The sequence below is a fragment of the Bombyx mori genome, chromosome 13 (assembly GCF_030269925.1).
Source record: "Bombyx mori chromosome 13, ASM3026992v2".
In the NCBI taxonomy this organism is placed as follows: Eukaryota; Metazoa; Arthropoda; class Insecta; order Lepidoptera; family Bombycidae; genus Bombyx; species Bombyx mori.
In genome coordinates, this window is record NC_085119.1 from 9,955,951 (window position 1) to 9,980,537 (window position 24,587).

Here is a 24,587-nt window from a genome sequence, read left to right on the forward strand (position 1 = left end):
TTGCAAATAAAATTTTATTACATTACATTTCACTTGTAGTAAGTAACTTTAGTGATGTTAATTCATGTTCAATTTAATAAATCTTTAGAGTAACAAAATCAATAATGGAATCCGTTTTTACGAATATTTCACTTACACACTAAATAAATAAAATCGTATAAAGATCAAATTAGAGATCTAGTTTTCCTTCAATAGTTGAAGGTAGAAAAATAAACAGTTAAATGTTTGTAGAAAAAAAAAACACAAAGGTACAGCGCAAGATATTTTCAACCTTGTGTGATATAAAAATAAAACATTCATTAGATTAGATAGTATTTTAGTGTGGTCAAAAAGCTTGATGGTGAAAGAAGCTATAATTAATATCAATGTATTGGTTTATTTAACTCCGATATCTCGGGAAGTAACAGCGGTTGCGGTACGAGTGACCGTGGTCGAGGCATTAGCTGTACGATCGGCTGTTCCCACTCTTCGAACAGTAGTCGTAGTCGTAGTTTTGGCAATACCACCATTGGGCAAATGCTGCACGTCAGTGTCGGTACGCACTTCTTCGGTAGCCTTTTGATTCCTTTCGTGAGCATTAGCGTTTTTAACGTTCTTAACGACGCTTTGTTCGTATCCGTCCGCTTTTATTAATTCGCTGCTTCGTTCTTCGGAGCAAGTTCCTCCCCTCTCACCGCTCTCGGCAGTTCTAATAACTCCATTCTCAACTGGAACGACTTCACTGTTTTGGTACCGTTCAGTGAAGCCTGAGCCGTCAGATTTCTCAATAGTGTAGGAGCCGCGACGTCCAACTGGTTTTTCCGGAATCCAAACGATTTCTTGCGTCAGCGTTTCTTGGACAGGCTCCGGGGTGACCGTTGTGCTCCTTACGTCATTTTCATGTCTGAGATGTGTGACGTGTGTGTGTTGGATTCCACTGAAACGTTGTTCGTGCTCTTCATCATTGCTTGTTTGCGTGATTTGTTCCACTTCATTCAAATCGTGTGCAGATCTGTTTTCTTTTATGCCATTTAGGTCTGGTGTTCGTGACAGATTCGTGGATGGATTCGTTACTTCGTGAGTGTTCTGCCTCTCGATGCGTCTCGGCGGTGTCACGGGTTTCAGTTGGCCTAATAAAGGCGAGTGCTTAATTCCGAATGTTATTTGAGGAGTCTTGTTGAGCTGCACCTTCAAACAATAAAATACGTAGTTAGGGTATTTGACAGTTGAAAAATTTGCTATTGTTTTTTTAATTCAATAAATAGGTGTACGAACTCTCAGCTCTTCTGCTGTTTAGTAGTTATCGGAGCCCATAGACATCAATAACGTAAATGCCGCCACCTCCTTTGAGACATGAGTTCTAAGCCTCAGTTTTATAGTACAACGGCTGCCCCACCCTTCAAACCGAAACGCGTTATTGCTACACGACAGTAATGGGCCGGGTGGTGATACCTACCCGAGCGGGTACACGAGACGTCCTACCACTAGTATAGTAAGGGATTTTACCTGAAACCATAGAAGACACGAGGTAAATGTAGTCATCACCCACCCACCTTGATATTCAGGTAGTCATGTTGTATACAATACTTTCGAGACTCTATATAGTAATAAGGCAACCTCACCTACCATATAATTACCAAGTACAATTAAATACGCCCTCGCTGTAATAAAGGGGGCAATTGGAGTGGAGCGTAGCAACAATTTTGATTTTGTCACCTATTAATAAATTAATTTTATAAAATTATTAGTGAACAAATATTATATTGATGAATTTCGCAGACAATCATTAAAAATTACATACTTATGTTAAAAATTCGATTCGATTGTTGTCTAACATTTCTGTAAAAATTCAAATTAACTTTTTTGATTCGAGTTATTGTATTGCAAATATAAACAGTCTGCTCTGGAGAATTGTTTTTTGTTTTGTTTCTAGCTTAAGTTCAAATTTATCGAGAGTTTACAAAATACCAACCTTTTCGGGGGAGTAGGCGCCAGGCGCGGGTACTTTCACCCTATCGTCTACAGGAACTTTGTGTCGACCTGCGATAGTGTAAACCGGAGTGTCCAGCACGGATGGGATGCGATACGAGTTCGGGGCTGCAAAACGCAGGGATCGTTTGTGAATTCAACTTGAACATAAACCGTCGCCCTAAACTCAAGGTAAATGAGGCCGCTCACCAAGAGACGTGAGGTCTCAATTACGCAAAAATATCAGCCTTCTCAATCTTTAAGCCGGAACGCATAAGGATTCAAGACAGTAAAAGGGTGGACACTGATACAAATCACGCTTCGCTACGAGCATTTTAAGAACTAAGCAGATAGTTGGGTACAAAAACAAACTGCAACTATTACTGACATGTACTGTAAGCTATACTAACTATCAATACGTGAAAAAATTTTGAAGTAACATTTTTATAAAGAATTAATTAACACGCAACACATTAAAAATACATACCAGGAGATTTGGCATATTTTTCGGTGTGCACTTTAATCCCAAATGTATGTTTAGGGGAATAGGTCAAAATTAATTTGTAGCCCTTCTCCGGATTGTATGTACCAGGGGCTGGAACTTTCAATCTCTCATCAATTGGATCCTTGTGCCTTCCTGTGATCGTGTATAGTGGAGTTTCTACTGGATTAGGTAAGTTGTAAGCGTTTGGAGCTAAAAATAATAACAAACCATATTATGATACATGAAATAATCCTTAGCAATATCTTAAATGATTTAAATAATGCGCACATACCCGGAGTATTGATCGTTTTTAAAGTGTCCGTTTTGATTCTAAATGTATATTGCGGTGCGCTATTTAGGAGGACTTTGTCGGCTTTGTCGGGGCTGTAAGTGTTGGGTGCGGGAACATCATCAGGCTTATGTGTGTTTGTTTTTATTCTGAACGAATACCGCGGCGCGCTGTCTAATAGTACTTTGTCGGCCTTTTCGGGGTTGTACGCATTGGGACTTGGAGTTTCAAATACTTTTTCGTCAGTAAACTTCGGCCTGAATGAATACGACGGTGAGTGTTCGTGTACTAGGTTCTCGCTTTTTTCAGGATTGTAGTAATTTGGTGCGGGAGTATTTGAAAACTTGTTATCATCGATTTTTGGACGGAATGTATATGCAGGAGACCTTTCGTGAAGAGTGTCATCAGCTTTTTCAGGACTATATGCATTCGGTGCTGGATTGTTGGGGGTTTTATCTGCAGGTCTTTTTATACCAAAACTGTATTTCGGAGCCCCGTCCAGCATATAATCATATTTGCTAGGATCGTAAGCGTTCGGCGCTGGGTTATCTTCTAGCTTCTGTAGCGGCTGTTTACTTCTAAAAGTGTAGGCTGGCGAGCTCTCATGTAAAACTTTATCAGATTTCTCAGGGTTATACGCATTAGGAGCTGGCGTATTTATAACTTTGCTAGGCTGTCCTTTACCCCCGAGCGTGTATTTAGGTGTTCCATCAAGTAAGTGAGGATCATATGCATTCGGAGCAGGTACATCTGATGTTTTTAAATCATGGCCTTTCCCATATAAAGAATATCTTGGAGAACTATTTAGTAAATGAGGATCATAGGCATTTGGCCCGGGATTTTCCGAAGGCTTTCCAGATGGCCCTCGTCCTCCCATTGTATATTTCGGAGCTCCGTCCATCAAATGAGGATCGTAGGCATTAGGGCCTGGAGTGTCAGATGGCTTACTGTCATGACCTCTTCCAGAAAAAGTAAATTTGGGTGTATTATCAAGAAGATGAGGATCGTAGGCATTAGGCCCCGGAGTGTTCGACGGTTTACTATCGTGACCTCTACCAGAAATAGTAAATTTATGTGTATTGTCTGGAAGATGAGGATCGTAGGCATTAGGGCCTGGAGTGTCAGATGGCTTACTGTCGTGACCTCTACCACAAAAAGTAAATTTATGTGTATTGTCTGGAAGATGAGGATCGTAGGCATTAGGGCCTGGAGTGTCAGATGGCTTACTGTCGTGACCTCTACCAGCAATAGTAAATTTATGTGTATTGTCTGGAAAATGAGGATCATATGCATTAGGGCCTGGAGTATCAGATGGCCTACTGTCATGACCTCTTCCAGAAAGAGTAAATTTGGGTGTATTATCAAGAAGATGAGGATCGTAGGCATTAGGCCCCGGAGTGTTCGACGGTTTACTATCGTGACCTCTACCAGAAAGAGTAAATTTAGGTGTATCGTTTGGAAGATGTGGGTCGTAGGCATTAGGGCCTGGAGTATCAGATACTTTACTTTCATGTCCTCTCCCGGACAGAGAAAATTTTGGGGTATTATCAGGAAGGTGAGGATCGTAAGCGTTAGGACCAGGGACATCAGATAGTTTTCCGGAAGGTCCTTTTCCACTAATCGAAAATTTTGGTGCTCTATCCAAGAGGCGAGGATCATAAGCATTCGGAGCTGGTGTATCAGATGGCTTAGAATCATGTGCTCTACCGTATAAACTAAACTTCGGATGGTCATCTAGTAAATGCGGCTCATATGCATTGGGTCCAGGTGTATCGCTTGGCTTCTCCAAAATGTTTTTTGGTCGAAATGAATAAGCTGGCGATGACTCATGCAGCAATTTATCGGCTTTATCTGGATTATAAGAATTAGGAGCTGGAATGTTTTCGATTTTAGGATTATTTCCTTTGCCTGCCATAGTGAACTTTGGAGTATTATCTAATGAGTGCAAAGATTTCTCAGGAGCATAAACATTCGGTGCCGGTGATTCACTGCGAAGAACAATCTGTTCTTTAGTTCGAAATGTATAAGACGGTGAACTCTCATGTAATACTTTGTCCGCTTTTTGAGGTTCATAGCTATTAGGAGCTGGTGTTTCAGATATTTTAGTAAATCCAGTCTTTCCTAAAATTGTATATTTAGGTCCACCATTTAACATATGCATTGATTTTTCTGGAGAATACATGTTAGGCGCAGGGGTGTGTTCAACTTTATCTACTACATCTTTAGATCTCATTGAAAAAGAAGGTGCACTTTGATGTAAAATTCTGTCTGCTTTTTGTGGTGTATAGCAATTTGGTGCCGGTGTTATTTCGTGCTTTTCAGCTACACCTTTGCCTGCTAAAGTGTATTTCGGTCCGCTTTTTAACGAATGTATTGTTTTTTCTGGTGAATAAATGTTTGGTGCGGGCGCATCGTGAACTTTTGTAATTTCGCTTTTAGTCCTAAACGAAAACGCGGGTGACTTTTCTCTCAGAATCCTATCTGCTTTTTCAGGACAATAAGCGTTCGGAGCGGGTATTTGATCAACCCTTTCAAGTTTCATTTTGCTTGAAACTGTGTATTTGATGGACTTCTCTTTGTAAGCCCCGTTTGTCTGTAAACATAAAATACTCATCTTAAGTTTGCCATTTTTACATGTTAAGTTATTTATACTTAGTTAAATTTCGATTAACTTAACTAAAACTACTATAAAACGAAACTATGATTGTACCTTTCGGGAACTTCAATGGATTAAGAAGATTGCAGCATGCAGCGCGTTAAACAAATAAAACGTACCTAAATGTTTTCAACACAATAAATCATATTGGAAAAAACCACAATTAAACCGATAGCAAACTTTAATATTTCTTAACGAATCAATTTACATTATACATACAACATTCGATAACAATGAGATGCGACAAAGTTTAAAAACATTATGTTAATGACAATGATAGGACGTATTACAGACAGGTTAATGTTAGATAGCAGGGATCCCTTCAGGTGCTGCGTAGTGAGCTGCTTGGCCGGCGAACGGAGAGTGTCGAATTCCAAATGTATGTGCCGGCGCCCAGGGCAAAGTCACGCAAACCTGTACCCACCATCATATTAGTAAACAATCCATGCAAAAGTTCCGCTTATGTTAGACCTTGGGTAGAAGCAGGTGGGAGGATTAGTTGCAAAAAAAAAACAGGTATGTTAATACTATGTGGGCGGTCGCGGAAATACATTAATGTCCGCGTAGTTTGTGTTGTATTGGCAAAAATGAAGAGATAATTGGCATTGCCCATCTCGTGACACATAACGTTGACAACATAACCTTAATTCCACCGTAAACTGAACTTGAGATATGTGATCAAAGTCAAAGAATAATGCTTTCTTTTATCATTATACATCGAAGTAAACAACACAGCTTTTTGCAGTTGAAATGTTATTCATATTGTCCTTCCCATATTCATGAAAATGCCTCCGATTTGGTATTTTAAGAAAACATGGTATCTGGCTGTAGCTTTAGTGCTTTTTATGTGGACAAATTTCAGTACCAAATTTATCAAGTTCTTTAATCACAGTTGAACAAAGATAGTGAGTCTACTCAAATAACAACAAATTTAGACTCACAAAGGAAGAGAGAAGTTATAAGAACGCAATGGTTGAAGTGCATTTGCCATTTAACGTCACATTAGACATATTTAATAGCAAATCAAAACAAAGTATTCTGGTAAATTTGATTTATAAATTTGGAATTAATTAAATGAATTAAATAAGCACAACATTACGCGTAAAATGGAAAGTTTCATGACAGCGGTAGAAAATAAAATTCCAAACATTTCGTTTAATAATATGTATAACAATATGTTACTAGGAAATTTAAACGACTGGCCTTAACTAAAATTCTTACGACAAAAATTCATGAAAACATTGTGTACCTACAGAAATGTAAATGCGCAAATATAAAATATACAACGAACAGCGTATGTTGATTGATGATGTCATTAACGTCAACTCTGTCGAAGGTCACTAAAGAAAACGAAAAAAAAAACAAAACATTTTTAACGGTACATAAAATCTCTTACCTTCTCAGGACAATACACTCCGGGACCGGGAACCGCTGCAGTGGGTGGTTTTAGTTCTCGTCTAGGAGCCATCGTGAAGGCAGGTGGACGCTTCGTCAATGCAGCTGCAGCTCTATCGGTTGTATACGTTCCCGGGCCAGGCATTAATCCTTTAGCTTCAGAAAACTTTCCACGACCTGTGATACTGAAAGCCGGTGCAGCTCTTTTACTCCCTTCTTTCGCTTCACCAAGTACCGGTGGCATAGAATAAGTATTGGGTGCTGAAAAAAAATTTTTCCTGCTTGTAAAACAAATAACAATGGCTACGTGATTTATGACGAACGTTACCGAGGTTGATGACTTCAGATGTGATTTAAGCAGTTCAACAGAGTGTAACAAAAACAATGCCTACTTTTTATGAAAAGATAATAAAGTGCGTCTAAATAAAGCAGCAGCGTTTTTGATGACATCACTTTTTCGAATATAAAATATGAAAACTAATCTCTACACAACTTAACATACATAGCTGAACGTTTTGCATTAAAAACGATGACGGAATCGAAAGGTATGCCAATGAACGAACTGACAACAAAAGCGACTAGAAGTAGGCACCAAGAGCAATTATTATTCATACATTACAATAATTTAGGTACAAAATGTGTGAAAACTTAGCGAAAAGAACATTCAAAAGAATACGAATATGATTAGAGACACGAAAAAGCGCAAATCCGAAAAAAGAACGGCTGTCAACTGCAATTATTTGGAGTTTAACCTGGAGTTTTACTCCCCGGTCCGGGAAGGCTTACACGGAGACCTATTGAAAACGCCGGAGCGTGGTCAAGGACCGCCCGTGCGGCCTTATTCGGTTCGTAGTCACAAGGCGCGGGTGTCGGCTCCACTCGAGGAGGGGGCCATCGACCATGCAACGAAGCAGCTGGTCCTAACGCACGCCCTGTTCACGTCACATGACATTTTGTTTAACATTATGTAATTAAATTGTCGTCGTCGTGGCCTAAAGGATAAGACGTCCGGTGCATTCGTGTTGAAGCGATGCACCGGTGTTCGAATCCCGCAGTCGGGTACCAATTTTTCTAATGAAATACGTACTCATCAAAATATGTTCACGATTGACTTCCACGGTGAAGGAATAACATCGTGTAATAAAAATCAAACCCGCAAAATTATAATTTGCGTAATTACTGGTGATAGGATCACTTGTGAGTCCGCGCGGATAGGTACCACCGCCCTGCCTATTTCTGCCATGATGCAGTAATGCGTTTCGGTTTGAAGGGTGGGGCAGCCGTTGTAACTATACTGAGACTTTAGAACTTGTATCTCAAGGTGGATGCCGCGTCTACGTTGTAGATGTCTATGGGCTCCAGTAACCACTTAACACCAGGTGGGCTGTGAGCTCGTCCACCCATCCAAGCAATAAAAAAAAATACATTAATCACATATCTGTAATATGCATTTACCGTAATTAACACTATACTAGTGATCCCCCAGTAGTCGAAATTCGACTATAATTAATTGCTATTATAAGTTTAAACATTATCATGGTTCTATTGTCAAAGACTATTATTAATCTTCTATAATCACATTTTTTGCCAAGACTACACTAAAAATAGACATATTATATTAAAGACTAACAATATTATTCTCAATTTGACCGCAGCCTAACAAAAGTTTGACAATAAACAGAGAGTATACATGTGTATGTGTTGTGTTAAATACATGGTAGTGTGTGTAATGTTTTTTTTCTTGATTTAATGTATTTTTTATGCATAATAAAAAAAAAATATTAACATTCTGCACTCCTCTATATTCTCTATAAGTGTGAAAAATTTCATAATCCTCCGTTAGCGCAATTTTCCTAAAAAGGGGTACAAAGTTTTTGCTTCACGTATTAATATATAGATTTAATATTGGTTTCAAATCAAAACTTCATTTTCGTACCTATGATTTTTTTAAAGGTTTTGTGTAAGTATGATATCGGTAAAGTGCGTGTTGTATACTATAAGCAGGTAAAGAGTTCCGTAATTGAGATGTACGTTTGCATTTCAAGTTCAAGGTGGATACTAATTTTATGTTAAATTTATCGGGTTAAATTTATCGGGTTAAATCTAAGCGTTGTGTTCGACAATATCCGCTATATTGTAACTAAGTATTCAATGAGTTTTGTAAGAACTTCTTTAGTTTAGTAGCCTCAAAAATATTTAGAAAAACGAATGTCACACTAACTGCTATGATTAAAAAAAACGTAATTATGATTTAACTACTATTAACTTTTTTTACATGTTTAGCAACAAATACTTTCTTTTTATACAAAATTGTCTAGTGGTTCATAGAATTCCTACCTTCCAAATTTCACTTGAATAACATTATAAATACTTGTCAAGGTTACGGACATAGAGATAAGACGAAATGAGATTTTTACAATTTAGTTTTGGTTATCGAAGTCTAAAAGTAAGTAAATAAACTAAATGCTTTACAGAATTTATCTACAGAATCTCTATGGATCCTATTTTATTCTACTTTCGTGTGGGTATTGTATGACGAATTAGTTATCGGAAAATATCTTTAAATTACTGTGTCATCCTATTTATACTTTAATGAAAGCCCTTGGATGTTCCAAAAACTACATGGATTTTAAGAAAAGTCTTCATAGCATTCAGCAATCAGATATATAACTTTTCTTTCAACTGTTAAAAAAACATAGGTTTTTTAATTATTTTTTTCACTTTATATTTATACCTAACATAATATTAAATTTTAAATAAACACGATAACCTGACCGCAAATTTATAGGTATGATCTTATGTTATTATCAATGTTTATAATATAAGGCAATTTACAAATATCACAAGATAATAACAATACTTGGGTGCTAAGGTTAAAATAATATTATTTATTTTTAATGAATTGTCATTGTATTGAAAAGTACGTACAATAAACCTTATCGACACAAACACTTTTACTTAAAATGTTTTGATATTTAAATAATTTATCTTGAAGCTTATTTTGTAGTTTAATACGAACATAGACATTTCACGTTATATTAGAATAGGTACGTTACCAACATTTAAAAATTACCTTTAAAAATGCACTATTTTCAGTCAAGACGCACAGCACTGAACGTAATCACTGAACCTAACTAGACTTGCATTGAATCAAGTCGAAGGCACTCACGTAGAGTGGTTGTTAGTGAGGCGAGGTAAACGTGCGACTGAGCTTGCAACAAGCTGTCCCACGGTCTCGAGTCCAGGGCACCTACACAACTATACTGAGTCACCGTCGATCACCTTCGCATATACGGACTTATTTGGCGACATCTGCTAAATGCAACATGAGCAATTGCCTACGATCGTCCAATGCCAACAGGCAATATTATCCGATTAAGAACTAAGATCTAAGCGAACCTTGATATTTTTGTATCTTAAAATTTCATAGTCGTTACGGACACCTGTTACGTTATGTTTAGTTCTAAAACGCATCATTTCATTGAATAAAATATATAAGTCGATTTTCCTGTCTTGTGTATTCGTAAAAATCTCATGTCAAAAAATAATTTATGTCTTGTTTTAATATTCATAAGTATTAACTGCAGACTACGCATCCATACGCCATGGCTTTATATAAAAAAAAAAAACCAATTGCACACATTCATGACCCACTTCGCTTATGTAACGCAGAATGAATCACGTCGTTGCGCGAAAACATACCTTTTATGAAAGTTATATATATGTCGAGAAAGCTATTAATGAATAAACGCGAACCATAAAATATATAGTAACGTATTTTTTTTTTTTTTTTTTTTTTTTTTATTGCCTTTGTAGGCAGACGGGCATACGGCCCACCTGATGGTGAGTGGTTACCGTCGCCCATGGACTTCAGCAATGCCAGGGGCAGAGCCAAGCCGCTGCCTACCGCTTAATACTCTCCATAAACCTCGTTTGAAGAAGGACATGTCATAGCGCTCGGGAAACACCGTGGAGGGGAGCTCATTCCATAGCCGGATGGTACGTGGCAAAAAAGACCTCTGGAAACGCACTGTGGATGACCGCAGTGGCTCCAGGTAGTATGGATGAACTCTACTCCGGTGGCGGGCGGTGCGATGGTAAAAACGAGATGCTGGTATCATCTCGAACAATTCCTCAGAGCACTCCCCATGGAACATACGGTACAAAATACAGAGGGAACCGAAGTCCCTCCGCAGACCCAGAGGCTCCAAACGATCCGAGAGAATGGGATTATCGACAATCCGAACGGCCCTCCTCTGTATGGAGTCAAATGGAAGAAGCTGGTATTTGGGAGCCCCGGCCCAGAGATGGGAGCAGTACTCCACGCGAGGCCGGACTTGTGCTTTATAAAGCAAAAGTCTTTGTCCAGGCGTGAAGTACCGCTTCGCTCTGTTGAGGACTCCCAGCATTTTGGACGCCAACTTGGCTTTGCCTTCCAAATGACTCCGAAACTGGACATCGCTCGAAATTTCGACCCCAAGTATCCCGATACTCTCGGAAGGTTGCAGGGATACTCCTTGGAATTGCGGCGCCATGACAAAGGGGTCCTTCTTCGCAGTGAACGCGCAAACCTGTGTCTTCAACGGGTTGAATTGAACTAAGTTCGATTCACCCCATTTGGAGACTCGCCCCAGAGAGTTCTCCACTTCAGACACAAGTTTTGATCGTCTCTCTTGCACCACGCTCCGAGAGAGACTCTGATGGCCGATATATCGCGCATCCCCCGTGCTATCATCTGCATAGCAATGCATGCCATCAATAGACAGCATGTCATTGATATACAGGATGAAAAGCGTGGGGGAGAGCACCGAACCTTGTGGAACGCCAGCGTTAATGGTCATGGTATCAGAACAGTCACCGTCTACAACGACCGTGATGCTCCGCCCATCCAAAAAGCTAGCGATCCACTTGCAGAGACCCTCGGGGATTCCGTAAGATGGTAACTTCGATAGAAGTGCCCTATGCCAGACCCTGTCGAAGGCCTTCGCGATATCAAGGCTCACAGCAAGAGCCTCGCCCTTGCTCTCCAAGGCTTCAGCCCACCTGTGAGTAAGGTATACAAGAAGATCGCCAGCTGAGCGACCGTGACGGAAACCGTACTGTCGGTCACTGATCAGCTGGCGATCTTCAAGATACTTCAGGAGTTGTGTATTTATAATTCGCTCCATCACCTTGGAAAGCAAGGAAGTTATCGCGATAGGCCTGTAGCTCGATGGGTCCGACCGGTCACCCTTCTTGGGGATAGGGTGGACGTGGGCGGTCTTCCATGAAGACGGAACCCTGTTAGTGCAATAAGAGAGGCGATACAAACGCGTTAGCGCAGGTGTCAGCTCAGGGGCGCACGCTTTCAAAACCACTGCGGGGATGCCGTCTGGCCCACTCGACTTATGGACGTCCAGGAGTCTGAGCTCCCGCCTGACTGCACACTGTGTGAAGCAGATTTCCGGCAGGGAGCTATCACACCGGGGGATTTTCGGTGGTGTGGCACCCCCGTCGTCCACAGTCGAGTTCGAGGCGAAGAGTTTGACCAGAAGGTCAGCCTTCTCTTTCGCGCTGTGGGCCAGACTGTCATCGGACTTGTGCAGTGGTGGGAGACTAGACCTGCAGAAGTTTCCTTCTGCAGCTAAATCATAAATTGTAAATCAGATATAATTTAACTATGTATTGTATTGTTGTATTGTAATTTAACTATGTATATTGATTAAAACCATTTTTACGGTTTGATCTCTCACGTCTGTTATTTCTGACGTTTCAAATAATTCACAGTTTTCGTGGTCACGGACAGCTAATATATTTTTGGTTACTTTTAAGTATTGGACAAACTACCGTCTAATTTTGTATAACAAATTTTCTTGATATTTATGTTGATATTTCTTGTAATATTCTTTTACTTGATTTATTGTCATGAAATGGTTGACGTAAGTACATGTTTTAGTTCTCCACGCTAGCTTTAACAAACACTATTTCCGCATAACTTAGGCGTTAAGCATCACTATGATCATATTTGATACACTGTCGAAAAAACCTTTTTTTTTTGGATCTAGGAATATCTGGTGGCCTTTTCAGCTTGGTTAGGGTGGGCACGTGAGCACGGGCTCAGCCAGGAGACGTGGTATTTGCTAACAGCTGAGCTGCAGCGCCTCCGAAGTACACCTGACAACTTAATGGCAGCTACTTCGCGAATGCGTCTACTAGTGACTCGAAATTCCGACCCGGTGCGAAGATCCGGCGAGAAACTCAAGGGTCTGGCTATCGGCTAGGCTTCACGACGAATTCTTCGATGAGTTTAACGACCAGAAATATCTGATTCCCTATGCTTGATCCCAGTGTTAGAGTTACAAACGTCTAACCAAAATATGAATCCGTTAAATTGTGTCTGGGGCGTCAACGAGGACTGGCTCTTGCGTGAGCCGGATTAGGGGTGTCACGCTGCGACCACAATAACAGAGTTACAGAAAAACCTCTCTTTCGCTCTTCTACGGTATTTTTACTTTCATCTTATAAAATAACAGTAACCACATTTACTTTTACGTATCAAGTTTATATTATTTCTAATAACGGTAGGCAGCGGCTTGGCTCTGCTCCTGGCATTGCTGAAGTCCATGAGCGACGGTAACCACTCACCATCAGGTGGGCCGTATGCTCGTCTGCCTACAAGAGCAATAAAAAAAAAGATATCGAAAAATAAATAATGAAGTATTTGTTATCTTATTTATTGTGGCTCTTACGCCAGGTTATCGGGGTAAACTTGGTCTGTATGACACAATGGGGAAACTTGCATGATCAAAGTCCACGGACGATAATACACATTAATACTCGTTTACAATTTCTTAAATTAAAAAGCATTACCTTAAAATGGTTTTAAAATAAAATAAATCAATATATTTTCATTGAACTATCACAAGAATAGTAAGTTATAAATTTTTACATGCCTTTAAAAATATGCAGTTCAGTGCGAGACTGACACTTTAATTGCCTATGAAAACCAATTTGTTCGACTAAGCCAACTAATGTAATTATCCAGTCAACTAAAATTGCCTTTGCTACCTACATTTCGTTTCTATTGTTCGAATTGCCACTTTGGAAAACCCATTAAACAAAATCCTACACACTATACAAACATTTACTTATTTAAAGGCGTAGTCGTGTAAAAAATTTGTTGCTTTTGACTATAATAGTTTCAAAGCTTTTCATTGTAATTTATTACATTTTGGCATTCCCTGGATTAGCATGTAATTCTAATACAATCATAATATAACCTTATTGCCAGTTCTTTAAATAAAATATTACTTATATATAGGCTCTTTCTTGATTGTAAAATGTATGCTATAACTTATATACATTAATTTTAGAATACTTGATTAGATTCATAATGTCATTTTAATTATACAATGAATTAATAACACAGTTTAATAAATACTTTAAAACGAATAAAATATTTTTTGATACGCATTGGCCTAGTTGAGCTTTACTGATGTTCACGGGCACCGTTAACAAGTCGTCGTGGCCTAAAGGATAAGACGTCCGGTGCATTCGTGTTGAGCGATGCACCGGTATTCAACTCCCAGGCGGATACCAATTTTTCTAATAAAATACGTACTTACAATTTGCGTAATTACTGGTGGTAGGACCTCTTGTGAGTCCGCGCGGGTAGGTACCACCACCCTGCCTATTTCTGCCGTGAAGCAGTAATGCGTTTCGGTTTGAAGGGTGGGACAGCCGTTGTAACTATACTTAAGACCTTAGATCTTATATCTCAAGGTGGGTGGCGCATTTACGTTGTAGATGTCTATGGGCTCCAGTAAACACTTAACACCAGGTGGGCTGTGAGCTTGTCCACCCATCTAAGCAATAAAAATAATTTACTTAAGGAACCTAAACACGACGGTCTTCAACGTCATTATAAAAACGACTATAAAAGTATTGATCATACCTTTAGCAGTCATTCCTTCTGTATTGTAGGAAGCAGGTCCAGGTCCAGCCTTTGCTATATTAGCAAGAGGATCTAGCTTCTGTCCGAAAGTAAAAGCTGGAGCTCTTGGTTTCCTCGATTCTGGAGGCGGTTTACCTAGAATCAAATTTTCTAGAATGTTTAAGCTGTATTTATTACTGACACTATCCTAAATATTATCTAAGTCACAAAATAATTCAAAGTCTACGATATTTTTTGAAAAATTCAAGTCCGATCACCTATGATCACAATTACCAATTAATTAAATTACCGGAACCATTATCCGCCTTGTACTCAATTTCTAATAATAGTCAATCTAATAAACACAGATATAGTCGTAAGAGCGAATAACTAAGGATCCCACTAGTGCTTAGGTATGCAACGTGAGTTGATACATTGTCGCGAGCATTTCTGCCGCGAAGCAGTAATGCGTTCCGGTTTGCAGGGTGCGATAGTCGTAATTATCATACATTAGTGACGTCCCCAGCGTATCTAATGTGTATATGAACTACAACAGCTTTCTAGCAAGAGCAAGTCCAGTGACTACAGAAAAATAACTAGGTAAAATATATATTTTTTTAAGTCAACAGCTATTACTGAATTATAGCTTAACCATCGCATTGTAATTCACAAAATAAAATACAAGTACTTCTTTTCCTTAATTCAAATTACAAAATTGAATTAATTTGGAATTCTTATCCCAATTGACAATTTGGATTAGAGATTTTCTTTTTAAAATTGCCGCATTACTCAGAATCTAAAACCGCATAATCCTCACAAGTAAGTACATTTTTTTTTAAAAGCCATTTAAGGCGTTAGGCGGTGGGATAAGCTACAATCAACTACATATTATTATACTTACACTAAAAACGTGACGTCATTTAGATAGGAAAACATAAAGCCAACACAATCAACATAGCAATAATTTCCTTATTATTTACTTTACAAATTAGTTGAATTTTGATCACAGGCAACACTAGTAGTATTCGTTATTACTATCGAGGTTGAATTGGACACAAAATGTAAATATAATATTTAAAAAAGTAACATTTTCGAAATTAAAACGCAAAATATTATAAAAATACCAAAATAGCACGTGTTAATAAAATAATAATATAGAACAATAGTTCTTCTCTGTACACAAAACGGGACGCTTGGCCAATGTCAAATAAGGCTATACAGTCTATGGTCTGTATAGAGTATTTTAAATGGCACGGCGTTGATAGTATTCACCTTGGGAGGGGTCAATGTTGTCGCCCACGGAGATCGTATACAGTAAACAATATTTCCTCACCAATATTAATCTGTTTAAATACACTCACACTAAAAAGCTTAAAGATCAGCCCAGCCTAATTTGCTTTACTTTTATTTGTTTTAAATTGTCAATATTTAGTATCCGTCCGTGCACGTTCGTGCAGCTCACTTGGTATACATTAATTAAAAAGTAAGTGGTTTTCGTCTTCAAACGAGAAAACAAATCAGTGATTCAAACATCCAACGAATCGCACATCATGATGTCATTTTTATTGTATCAACACAGGACGTGCGAGGTCAGAGTGCGGTTCTCCCGTAATCTCACTGCTTGAAATTAAACTTCGTATAAATCAGGTGATGACGCAAGAACAAGCTCATGAATCGTTTCAAACATTTTAACACCGAAACTAAGTAGTAAATACTCATAATCATAACCGTACATAAAGTATGTAAAGGTGTTTAAACAAGAACGATTGTGTCAATCCAAAACAATTGGAATGGGTATTTCCATAACTCCATACTGTGTTTACACTCATTCCAAAAAAAAAAATATAACACATAACATCCATACAGTTTATCTTGTGTGCAAATATACGAAGGCAAACTAGTTTCGTTTGTAACATTCGAATTCTATCAGAAAACATTACGTACCACTATTTTTAGCCGTCAAACGATTGCATTGAATGTAATGTAATGAATTACGAGTCAATTTCATCTACTATATATTAAGGTTTATTACTTAGTTAACAGCGTGTATACCTATAAGGGAAGGGAGAGATACTACGGCTGGTCCAGGACTGGAAGCTTCAGCAGCTATTGGCCCTCTTCGTTTTGTTGGAGTCCATGGGTTCTGGCGAACGCCCATCGGAGTCTCACACGAAATTGATTGCTTCACCAATAATGAAGAGGCGTGAGTAAGTCCAGACTTCCGAAAATCCGCTGTCACCTTGAAATTTGTATTGTCATCAGTTGCTTTAAAATTATAAATTTATAAACAGCACAGCGACAATAATACAGTGAATTACTGAGCGTGCAGTGGTGACAGACGATTTAATAGATTTAGACGATTTCATATTTAAGCTATTAACATATTAAATTGCTGTACAAATTACTAAAAAAATATTAACAAAATAAAACAAGTCAGTAGATACAAAAGCCATAAGTGAAAGTAGCGTTTTTACATATTGTCAAAGTTTGACATTTTTATGATGCAGGTTTTGTTGAACTTTCGTTTTTAATACGTAAATTACTTAATTTTCGATTCAACAAACGAGCGACACTCGAAGTCGACAACGACTATAATCTACGACTACTGGAGCTCCATAATACGATTTCATAATTTTTAGCGACTATCGGCGATTGTAAGTATCGACTGTCGTCTCCGAAAGTATTGGATTAAAAACCTTGAGGGAGCTCATATAGAGTCCCTTCTTTATTTCGCCTGGTCGTGTTTTATGTAAATAACACCACAGTTGGAACAATATAAATTTTATTGTTGTAGCGGCATAAAGTAATTACATTAAATTAGTTATTTAACTCATTATAAATTATTTTTATGTTTTTCATATTTGGCGGTAAAAAGGTATCGTGTCACAGACTATATTATTATCCTTTTTCCCACCTCTCGTGCGTTCCGGCTTACGCATAATAAAACGCCACAACCTCTAAAATCTCCCAATACTGTAAACTCTTACGTCGTATTATTTGACTACAAGGCACGAGCTGGCACGTTTGAGCACTAACGTACACCTACTTATAATAGTGTTACTAACCTTTCACCTGTTGAATATATTATAGAAGTTTATAGAAGTGACGGATATTATCAAACGCCGAACGTATAATTTTATAGCAACTATTTATAGCCAACTAAGTTTTTTGATTCGAATGACGAATCGATACGGAGCAATTAGTCGCTCAAATTCGAATCCCACACAGCTATCCCAACGCCCCAAAATGATAGTGGCAATCGTCTATATATCATAGTTAAAAAAATATAGAATTAAATTTAATATTAGTAAATTAAGGACAACATACTTTGATCACTAGTAAATTTAATTAGTCCTTCTTATAAATTCTAATCTATCACCATTTTCGATAAGTACTAATACGATGAGAAGATCAAGTTCTTTTGAAGGATTGACTACCTAATATTGATTGAAAAATAATTATTAATTATAAATAAAACAAAATACGCCAATAAAACTTATCGAAACGAGAGTACACGCTTTTCAAAAACAACATCTTTTTCAAAATCGATCCACAATTGATGTACAAATCGATGAACACATACGTATTTATAATTGAAGGAGGTAATCTATGGCTACTTTTTCGAAGTCTAAGAAAATTCTAAATACTAGAGGTCCCGTAGTAGTCGAAATTCGACTATAATTAATTGGAATTGTAAGTTTGTACACTATTATGATTGTATTTTATACTTCTATAATCACAAATTTCGCCAAGACTACACTAAAAAAAATATTAACGAAGACAAATAATATTTAATCTATTCTCAATTTGACAACAGACGTCAAGAACAAAAGCTTGACAATAAATAGTATGCATGCGTGTGTGCGTCAAATACATGGTACGTAGTGTGTGTAATGTTTTCTTTATCGATTTAATGTATCTTTTATGCATTATTTTAAAAAATATTAGCGTTGTGCACTTCTTCTCTATATTCTCTATAAGTGTGAAAAATTTCATACTCCTCCGTTCGCGCAATTTTTGTAAAAAGGGATACAAAGTTTTTGCCTCACGTATTAATATATAGAAGTCGTCGTGGCCTAATTGAAGTCGTCGTGGCCTAACGGATAAGACGTCCGGTGCATTCGTGTTGAAGCGATGCACTGGTGTTCGAATCCCGCAGGCGGGTACCAGTTTTTCTAATGAAATACGTACTCAACAAATGTTCACGATTGACTTCCACGGTGAAGGAATAACATCGTGTAATAAAAATGAAACCTGCAAAATTATAATTTGCGTAATTACTGGTGGTAGGACCTCTTGTGAGTCCGCACGGGTATGTACCACCGCCCCGCCTATTTCTGCCGTGAAGCAGTAATACGTTTCGGTTTGGAGGTTGGGGCAGCCGTTGTGACTATACTGAGACCTTAGAACTATATCTCAAGGTGTGTGGCGCATTTACGCTGTAGATGTCTATGGGCTCCAGTAACCACTTAACATCAGGTGGGCTGTGAGCTCGTCCACACATCTAAGCAATAAAAAATAAAAAAAGATATAGGTGTTTTTTAATTCAAGTCGTCGTAGCCTAAAGCTTAAATCGTACGTGTACTCGTATCAAATGATGCAACTATGCCAGCGTTGAAATCCCACGAGCAAGTAATATTTAAAAAAAAGTACCTTATCTCGTGTTCACGAACGACTTGTACTCAATTTTTATAGTTAAAACATTTTGCACCTCATATATGAAAATAAGACCTAAACTTTTCTAGCTAAAACAGTGTTTTGCTAATTTTGTTTAATCGTAGTCTCCGTTTTGTAATGAAGGATGGCGTCACTTCTCTAATTCTGTAACATACGTTTTTGCTATGATTAAACAAGGCTTTGAATGCTTGCAATATATTACGCTATACGAGGTTCTCACATAGAAGTTCATGTAGGTTTATATTATTATTAGTTCGTTGTTTTTTATGATATTTTTTTCCAATAATATTCATATAACAAATACCTAGACTTTAAATAGGTTTTTGAACAAAAAAAACACTAGCTGTGGTTTTTTGTTTTTTTTTTTATGACGGAGATTGGAAACGCTGAGGACGGTAAAGACCAATGTTACCAGAGTCACCATAGACACTGCTGCTGCCAAGAAATATGAGATTGAAATCTCAACTGTATTCTAATAACGATCTTTTCATCAAACAGTACTGCACATAATATTCATCATACCCTATTAACTATTGCAAAAAAGAATGCGGAAGCAAAAATAACGAAATCCATTTAATACCTACGTGATTTCAATAAGGCAATCTTGTCTTGTTTCTCGTTTAAAGTAAGATGTTATAAGAAAGTTGCTTTTACCTTAAAAAATTGGATAGTATAAAACTAAATCTTAATGTTTAAATTTAGAAATTTTTATTATTGAGATAAAATCAACATTTGAATTGATTCGTGTGGGCAAGAGGTATTTTTAATAATATATCGAAAGGTGAAAGGCTATTTAGTTTAAACGACATTTCGCTTAACACGCGACATTTAGCTTTGCAATTCTTCTTCTTTGTCGCTTTCTTCATTACTGAAGGTCGTATCCTTGAAAATTGACCGTGGCCTGTCTCGTGAGCTGTTTCCACCTCGTCCGGTCCTCAGCTACTCGTAGGGTGGTTGCGAATGTCAGCCCAGTTAGGGTGATCAATAGGTCACACCAGCGGCTAGGTGATCTGCCGCATGGTTTCTTTCCTTCCACCTTGCCCGCCACAATCACTTTGTCTAACTTATCCGGCTGTCGGCGGGCAATTGGAACGAAGTAGCTGAGGATCCTCTGGTAGCAGATTATTGAGAGCCTGACTCGGTGCGAAGCTGATATAGAATAGACTGAATTGTCCTCTTGGCCGTCCACGGAATTCGGAGCATTCGTCTCCAGCACCACATTTCAAATGCGTCTATTTTCTTGTGTTCTGATGCCCTAGTTGTCCAGGACTCTGTACCGTTGAAAAAACTTGGGTTCGGACGAGTCTCATTTTCGTGACGTTGGAGACTGCGATTTTGCTATATTCGTGTGAGCTTGGTCATCGCTGTGTGCCCTACACAGTCCTACTGCGTCCTCCTCCTGATCTCTCCTTTGCTGCCCCCGTGGTCGGTCAGTAAAGACCCGAGGTATATGAACTCGCTAACAAATTCTAGGTCTTATAGCTCTCTAGTTTTAGAGAGTTGACTGGTCCTGTCCACTATCGTGGCCTTTGTTTTGGACTTATTAAGAGAGAGGCTCATCAAACCACTCTCACGCTCCACCCTACGGAATAGGTCAGCAAGTTCCTTTTCAGATGACGCGAAAAGCGAAGTATCGTCCGCATATCAAAGATTGCCAATTTTCATGCCATCGACTGAGATGCCCCCTCCCACTCCTCTAAGGCATTCCTCACTATATATTCCCCATACACATTGTAAAGCATAGGAGAAAGCATGCACCCCTGTCTCACCCCTTTTTCTGACTTAAAAGGTCTCGAGATGAAGTAGCGATCAGTGATACTATGATACTATACTATAGATGTTGAGATACACCCATTTCCTGCAGAATTTTCCACAACCAGTCCCACCGAACACAGTCAAAAGCCTTTATGTAGTCTATGAAGCACATAAGTATTGGTATGTTAAACTCTACTTTTTTCAATCTTTGCAATTAAAGGTCCGTTTTGTTTGATATCGACATCAACATTTTATCTTTAATTGCAAACTGTCTTTTTGCTAGTTTAAACTGATTTACCACTTAAACTACTACTGGTTTAAACTAGTTTAAATATCTTTAACTAATATTACAAAAGACATCCGTGAAAGACGGTCACATAGCACTTTAGTACCTTTTTCTCTTCTGTTTATCAATCATTTTTTATGAGTACATGTCAATTTATATTTTACTGTTTTTAATTATATGGTACAGCATTACCTCTGCTATCTGATAGGTACATTGCTAAAAATATACAGTAGATTCGGTAACTAAAATCTCGAATGTAAATTAATGCTTGGATCACAATGATTCGATATAATGTCGATGTGAAATAATTATAAGGCAAAACTGGTTTAGTTACTCATTGTGACGCCCTCGTGAATTGCCTACGCATTTTAATCACATCATTTCATTATCGATACGGCTTTGATTATATTAGACGAAGAAATACAAGTGAACCTTTTTCTGTTAAGGCTTCGCAAAAAATGTTGAAATAATTACTACTCTAGGTTATATTGAAATAATACCACAATTAAATAATACTATGATATTTTATAGACTTTGACGTAATCATGTATATTGTTTTCGTTTTTAGAGAGCTGAGACAAAAATAAAATTTCACGATATCACGGATACGTCGCGTCGCCAAATGAAAGAAAGGCAATCCAGTACCAGGTCGTACGAGTCACTGTTGTCATGAAAAATGAATAAAATCGTATTTAGGCCATCGCTTTGCCTCCTTAAACCTTCGCAAAAGAACGATTACTGGAAACGTGTCTCTAACACGACGACTACGTTAATAATCTTAAACGTACCTACTTGTACTCTCCAAAGGGTTCAAACATACAACAAACATAATAATATTTCAATTCCTAATCTTAAAATGATTACGTTGCTAAAATACAATTCTGTCTCAAGTTGTGTTGTAACATAAATTGAACGAAGTTATAATAAGTCATAACAAGCTGTAGTTTAGATAGATCTATTAGTTTGGCATTGAGTATAAGTGTTCAGTCCGGTCCACCTATGCAATAAATTATCTTCCAACAAGACTATCTCAATTGAGGCTCATTTACCGATAACCTGTCCGGTGGTATGACCGTGCCAAGTATGCTGTCATCGACAATTCTGTAACCACTAACGTAAGCACGTTCTCATGTATAATATTATAGTATCCGGAAATATCTTCAACAAGGTTGAAAAGTTAAGGTTGGTTATATTTTATAGACTGATCGATAATTGGTAAACCGAAACTAGGTATATAAACTATGTATCGAAACGAGTAATAGGGCATTTTATGTGCCGATAACGATTCAAATTGAAACTTCAATCATCCAATCCGCGGAAGTACCTTCCGCCACATTATATGGAGAAACCTTGCTAATTCATGATAATGAATGGATAAATACAGTAGCACATTGTAATTAGATCTAAATGAGTTTCATAATGTTTGCCGTGCTAAGTCAGCAATATGTAAGATGAGAGAATAGTTTCTACCGAGATGAAATGTAACACCACACTTCACTATTCTAGATATTGCATAAGATCTTAATCCTAGGAAATATACTGTGTTACGAGTATGTGACCTACTTGAGTTGTATCACATTACCATGTTATTAAATACAAACTTGTCTCTAAGAACCATTCTTAATATATCGATTCGATTTATTAAATTTTAAAAACTCAATAATTTACAACAGCAAACCCGCGGAAGTATTAAAAATAGCTTCGATGTCTTCCTATGGTTTTTCTTTGCTTCTCAAATAGGTATTTTTCTCTTTTTGAATACGTGACTGCATATTAATGAATTTCTTGTAAATCAATAGGTATTTCAAGAAATGTTATCATTTCAAAGAAGAGCTCAATTGAAATAAAATAAAATCAAAATCAGCCTAAGAACGCTCGTTTTAGAGGCACGTATGGATGCTGAGTCACGAGAGCTCTTGTAATATCAACAAAAACGACGAACAAAATTTCACGATTCAAACCATGATCATCAACTCCAGAAGTAATTTTACAAAAAAAGATATGTACACAAAAAACTTAAGCGAGTGTTCCCGATCTTCGAAGTAAATATTTTATTACGCACTTTACGAATTAAAAATAAGTAATATCGACATAAATAATTTCAAGGTTCCAACAAGTAAACAAATGACAAAACAATCTCACCTGTTATCTACAGCTATCCACGTTCATAAAACTATTAGTTAATAAAATAGGCTGTTCGTTCTTCGATTGAAAATTCAAGTTTAACTAGTTTCAATGTATTTATTCGGAGTTAAAATAAAATTTTGTTAAATAATTGCGGATCAAACAGCGACACGGCTGTCGTCGGTTTTCGCGCGTTCGGTCGTCGCGGTGCACTGCGGTCGAATAATAACATAGTATAGACTATACATACACTTTTCAAATATTGCTCATCCGGTGCCTAGTGCTACTCTGCTTTAACATAAATTGTCGCGTTGATCGTAGAGTTGTAGAGAAGTGTGGGCACTTCCCGCCAATTCGAGTTGTCTTGGCTACGGTCTGACGTCATAGTCAACAATAACATGACGTTTAGTTCCACGCAGAGCTTCAGAAAATAAAACTACACGAATATTTTATGTGATATTTTGAAAGTATTTAGCTTAATATTGTGATGTTTATTTTTTTTAAATCAAATCGAATCTAAGGGACATAGAAGTGTACTTAATATTTGTATTATTTTATTTATTATATCATATTATAAATAGTGGTTTATACTTATAGGGACTGGGAAAAAATCTCCTGACACTTCAATCCTTAGGAACCAATCATATAATAATATAGTCTTGGCATGAAATATGGCATTTGATTTTGAAGTCTATAGTTAGGTTGAGTTAGATTAGGAGTAGGCTTAGTTGTGACGGCGCGCGCTGTCCCGGAACTCCACGGAGTGCAGAAACGGCGCGCTGCCGTCACCTAGATGTAAATTAGATTAAGTTAGGTTAAGTTAGCTCAAGATAAAATTGTATATAAAAAAATAAAATAAAATAAAAACGCATGGAGGAGAGAAGCGGCCGCCCCCTGCTAAAGAAGATAGAAGAGACCGAAGAGTGGAAGAACAGAAGAGCTGAAGAGAAGGAAGAAAGAAGAAAAAAGCGATCTGACCCAACATCACAACCTGCTTCACTTAGCGCATCACCCCTGCCTCGATAGGCGGGGAGCCAATTGCCCGGGCAGAGGGGTTTCCCC

At 37.8% G+C, this 24,587-nt stretch overlaps 1 protein-coding gene across 6 annotated transcripts; it reads right to left on the reverse strand.

Annotated features, from left to right (window-relative positions):
- Window positions 1-24,522, reverse strand: LOC101737730 (adhesive plaque matrix protein). 6 transcript variants are annotated; one of them, XM_038014790.2, is made up of 9 exons: window positions 23,776-24,522; window positions 16,736-16,922; window positions 14,705-14,839; window positions 7,524-7,703; window positions 6,773-7,032; window positions 2,724-5,313; window positions 2,435-2,641; window positions 1,952-2,076; window positions 1-1,167 (listed from the first exon to the last, which is right to left on the reverse strand). In XM_038014790.2, exons 2-9 carry the CDS (start codon window positions 16,839-16,841, stop codon window positions 376-378), a joined length of 4,395 nt encoding a protein of 1,464 aa, XP_037870718.1. In that variant the 5' UTR covers window positions 16,842-16,922; window positions 23,776-24,522; the 3' UTR covers window positions 1-375. The 6 variants fall into 6 exon arrangements, with proteins under 6 accessions (XP_037870718.1, XP_037870716.1, XP_062527813.1 ...); XM_038014788.2 differs by lacking the exon at window positions 23,776-24,522 and adding an exon at window positions 17,002-17,156; XM_062671829.1 differs by lacking the exon at window positions 16,736-16,922.
- Between the last annotated feature and the right edge of the window lie 65 nt (window positions 24,523-24,587).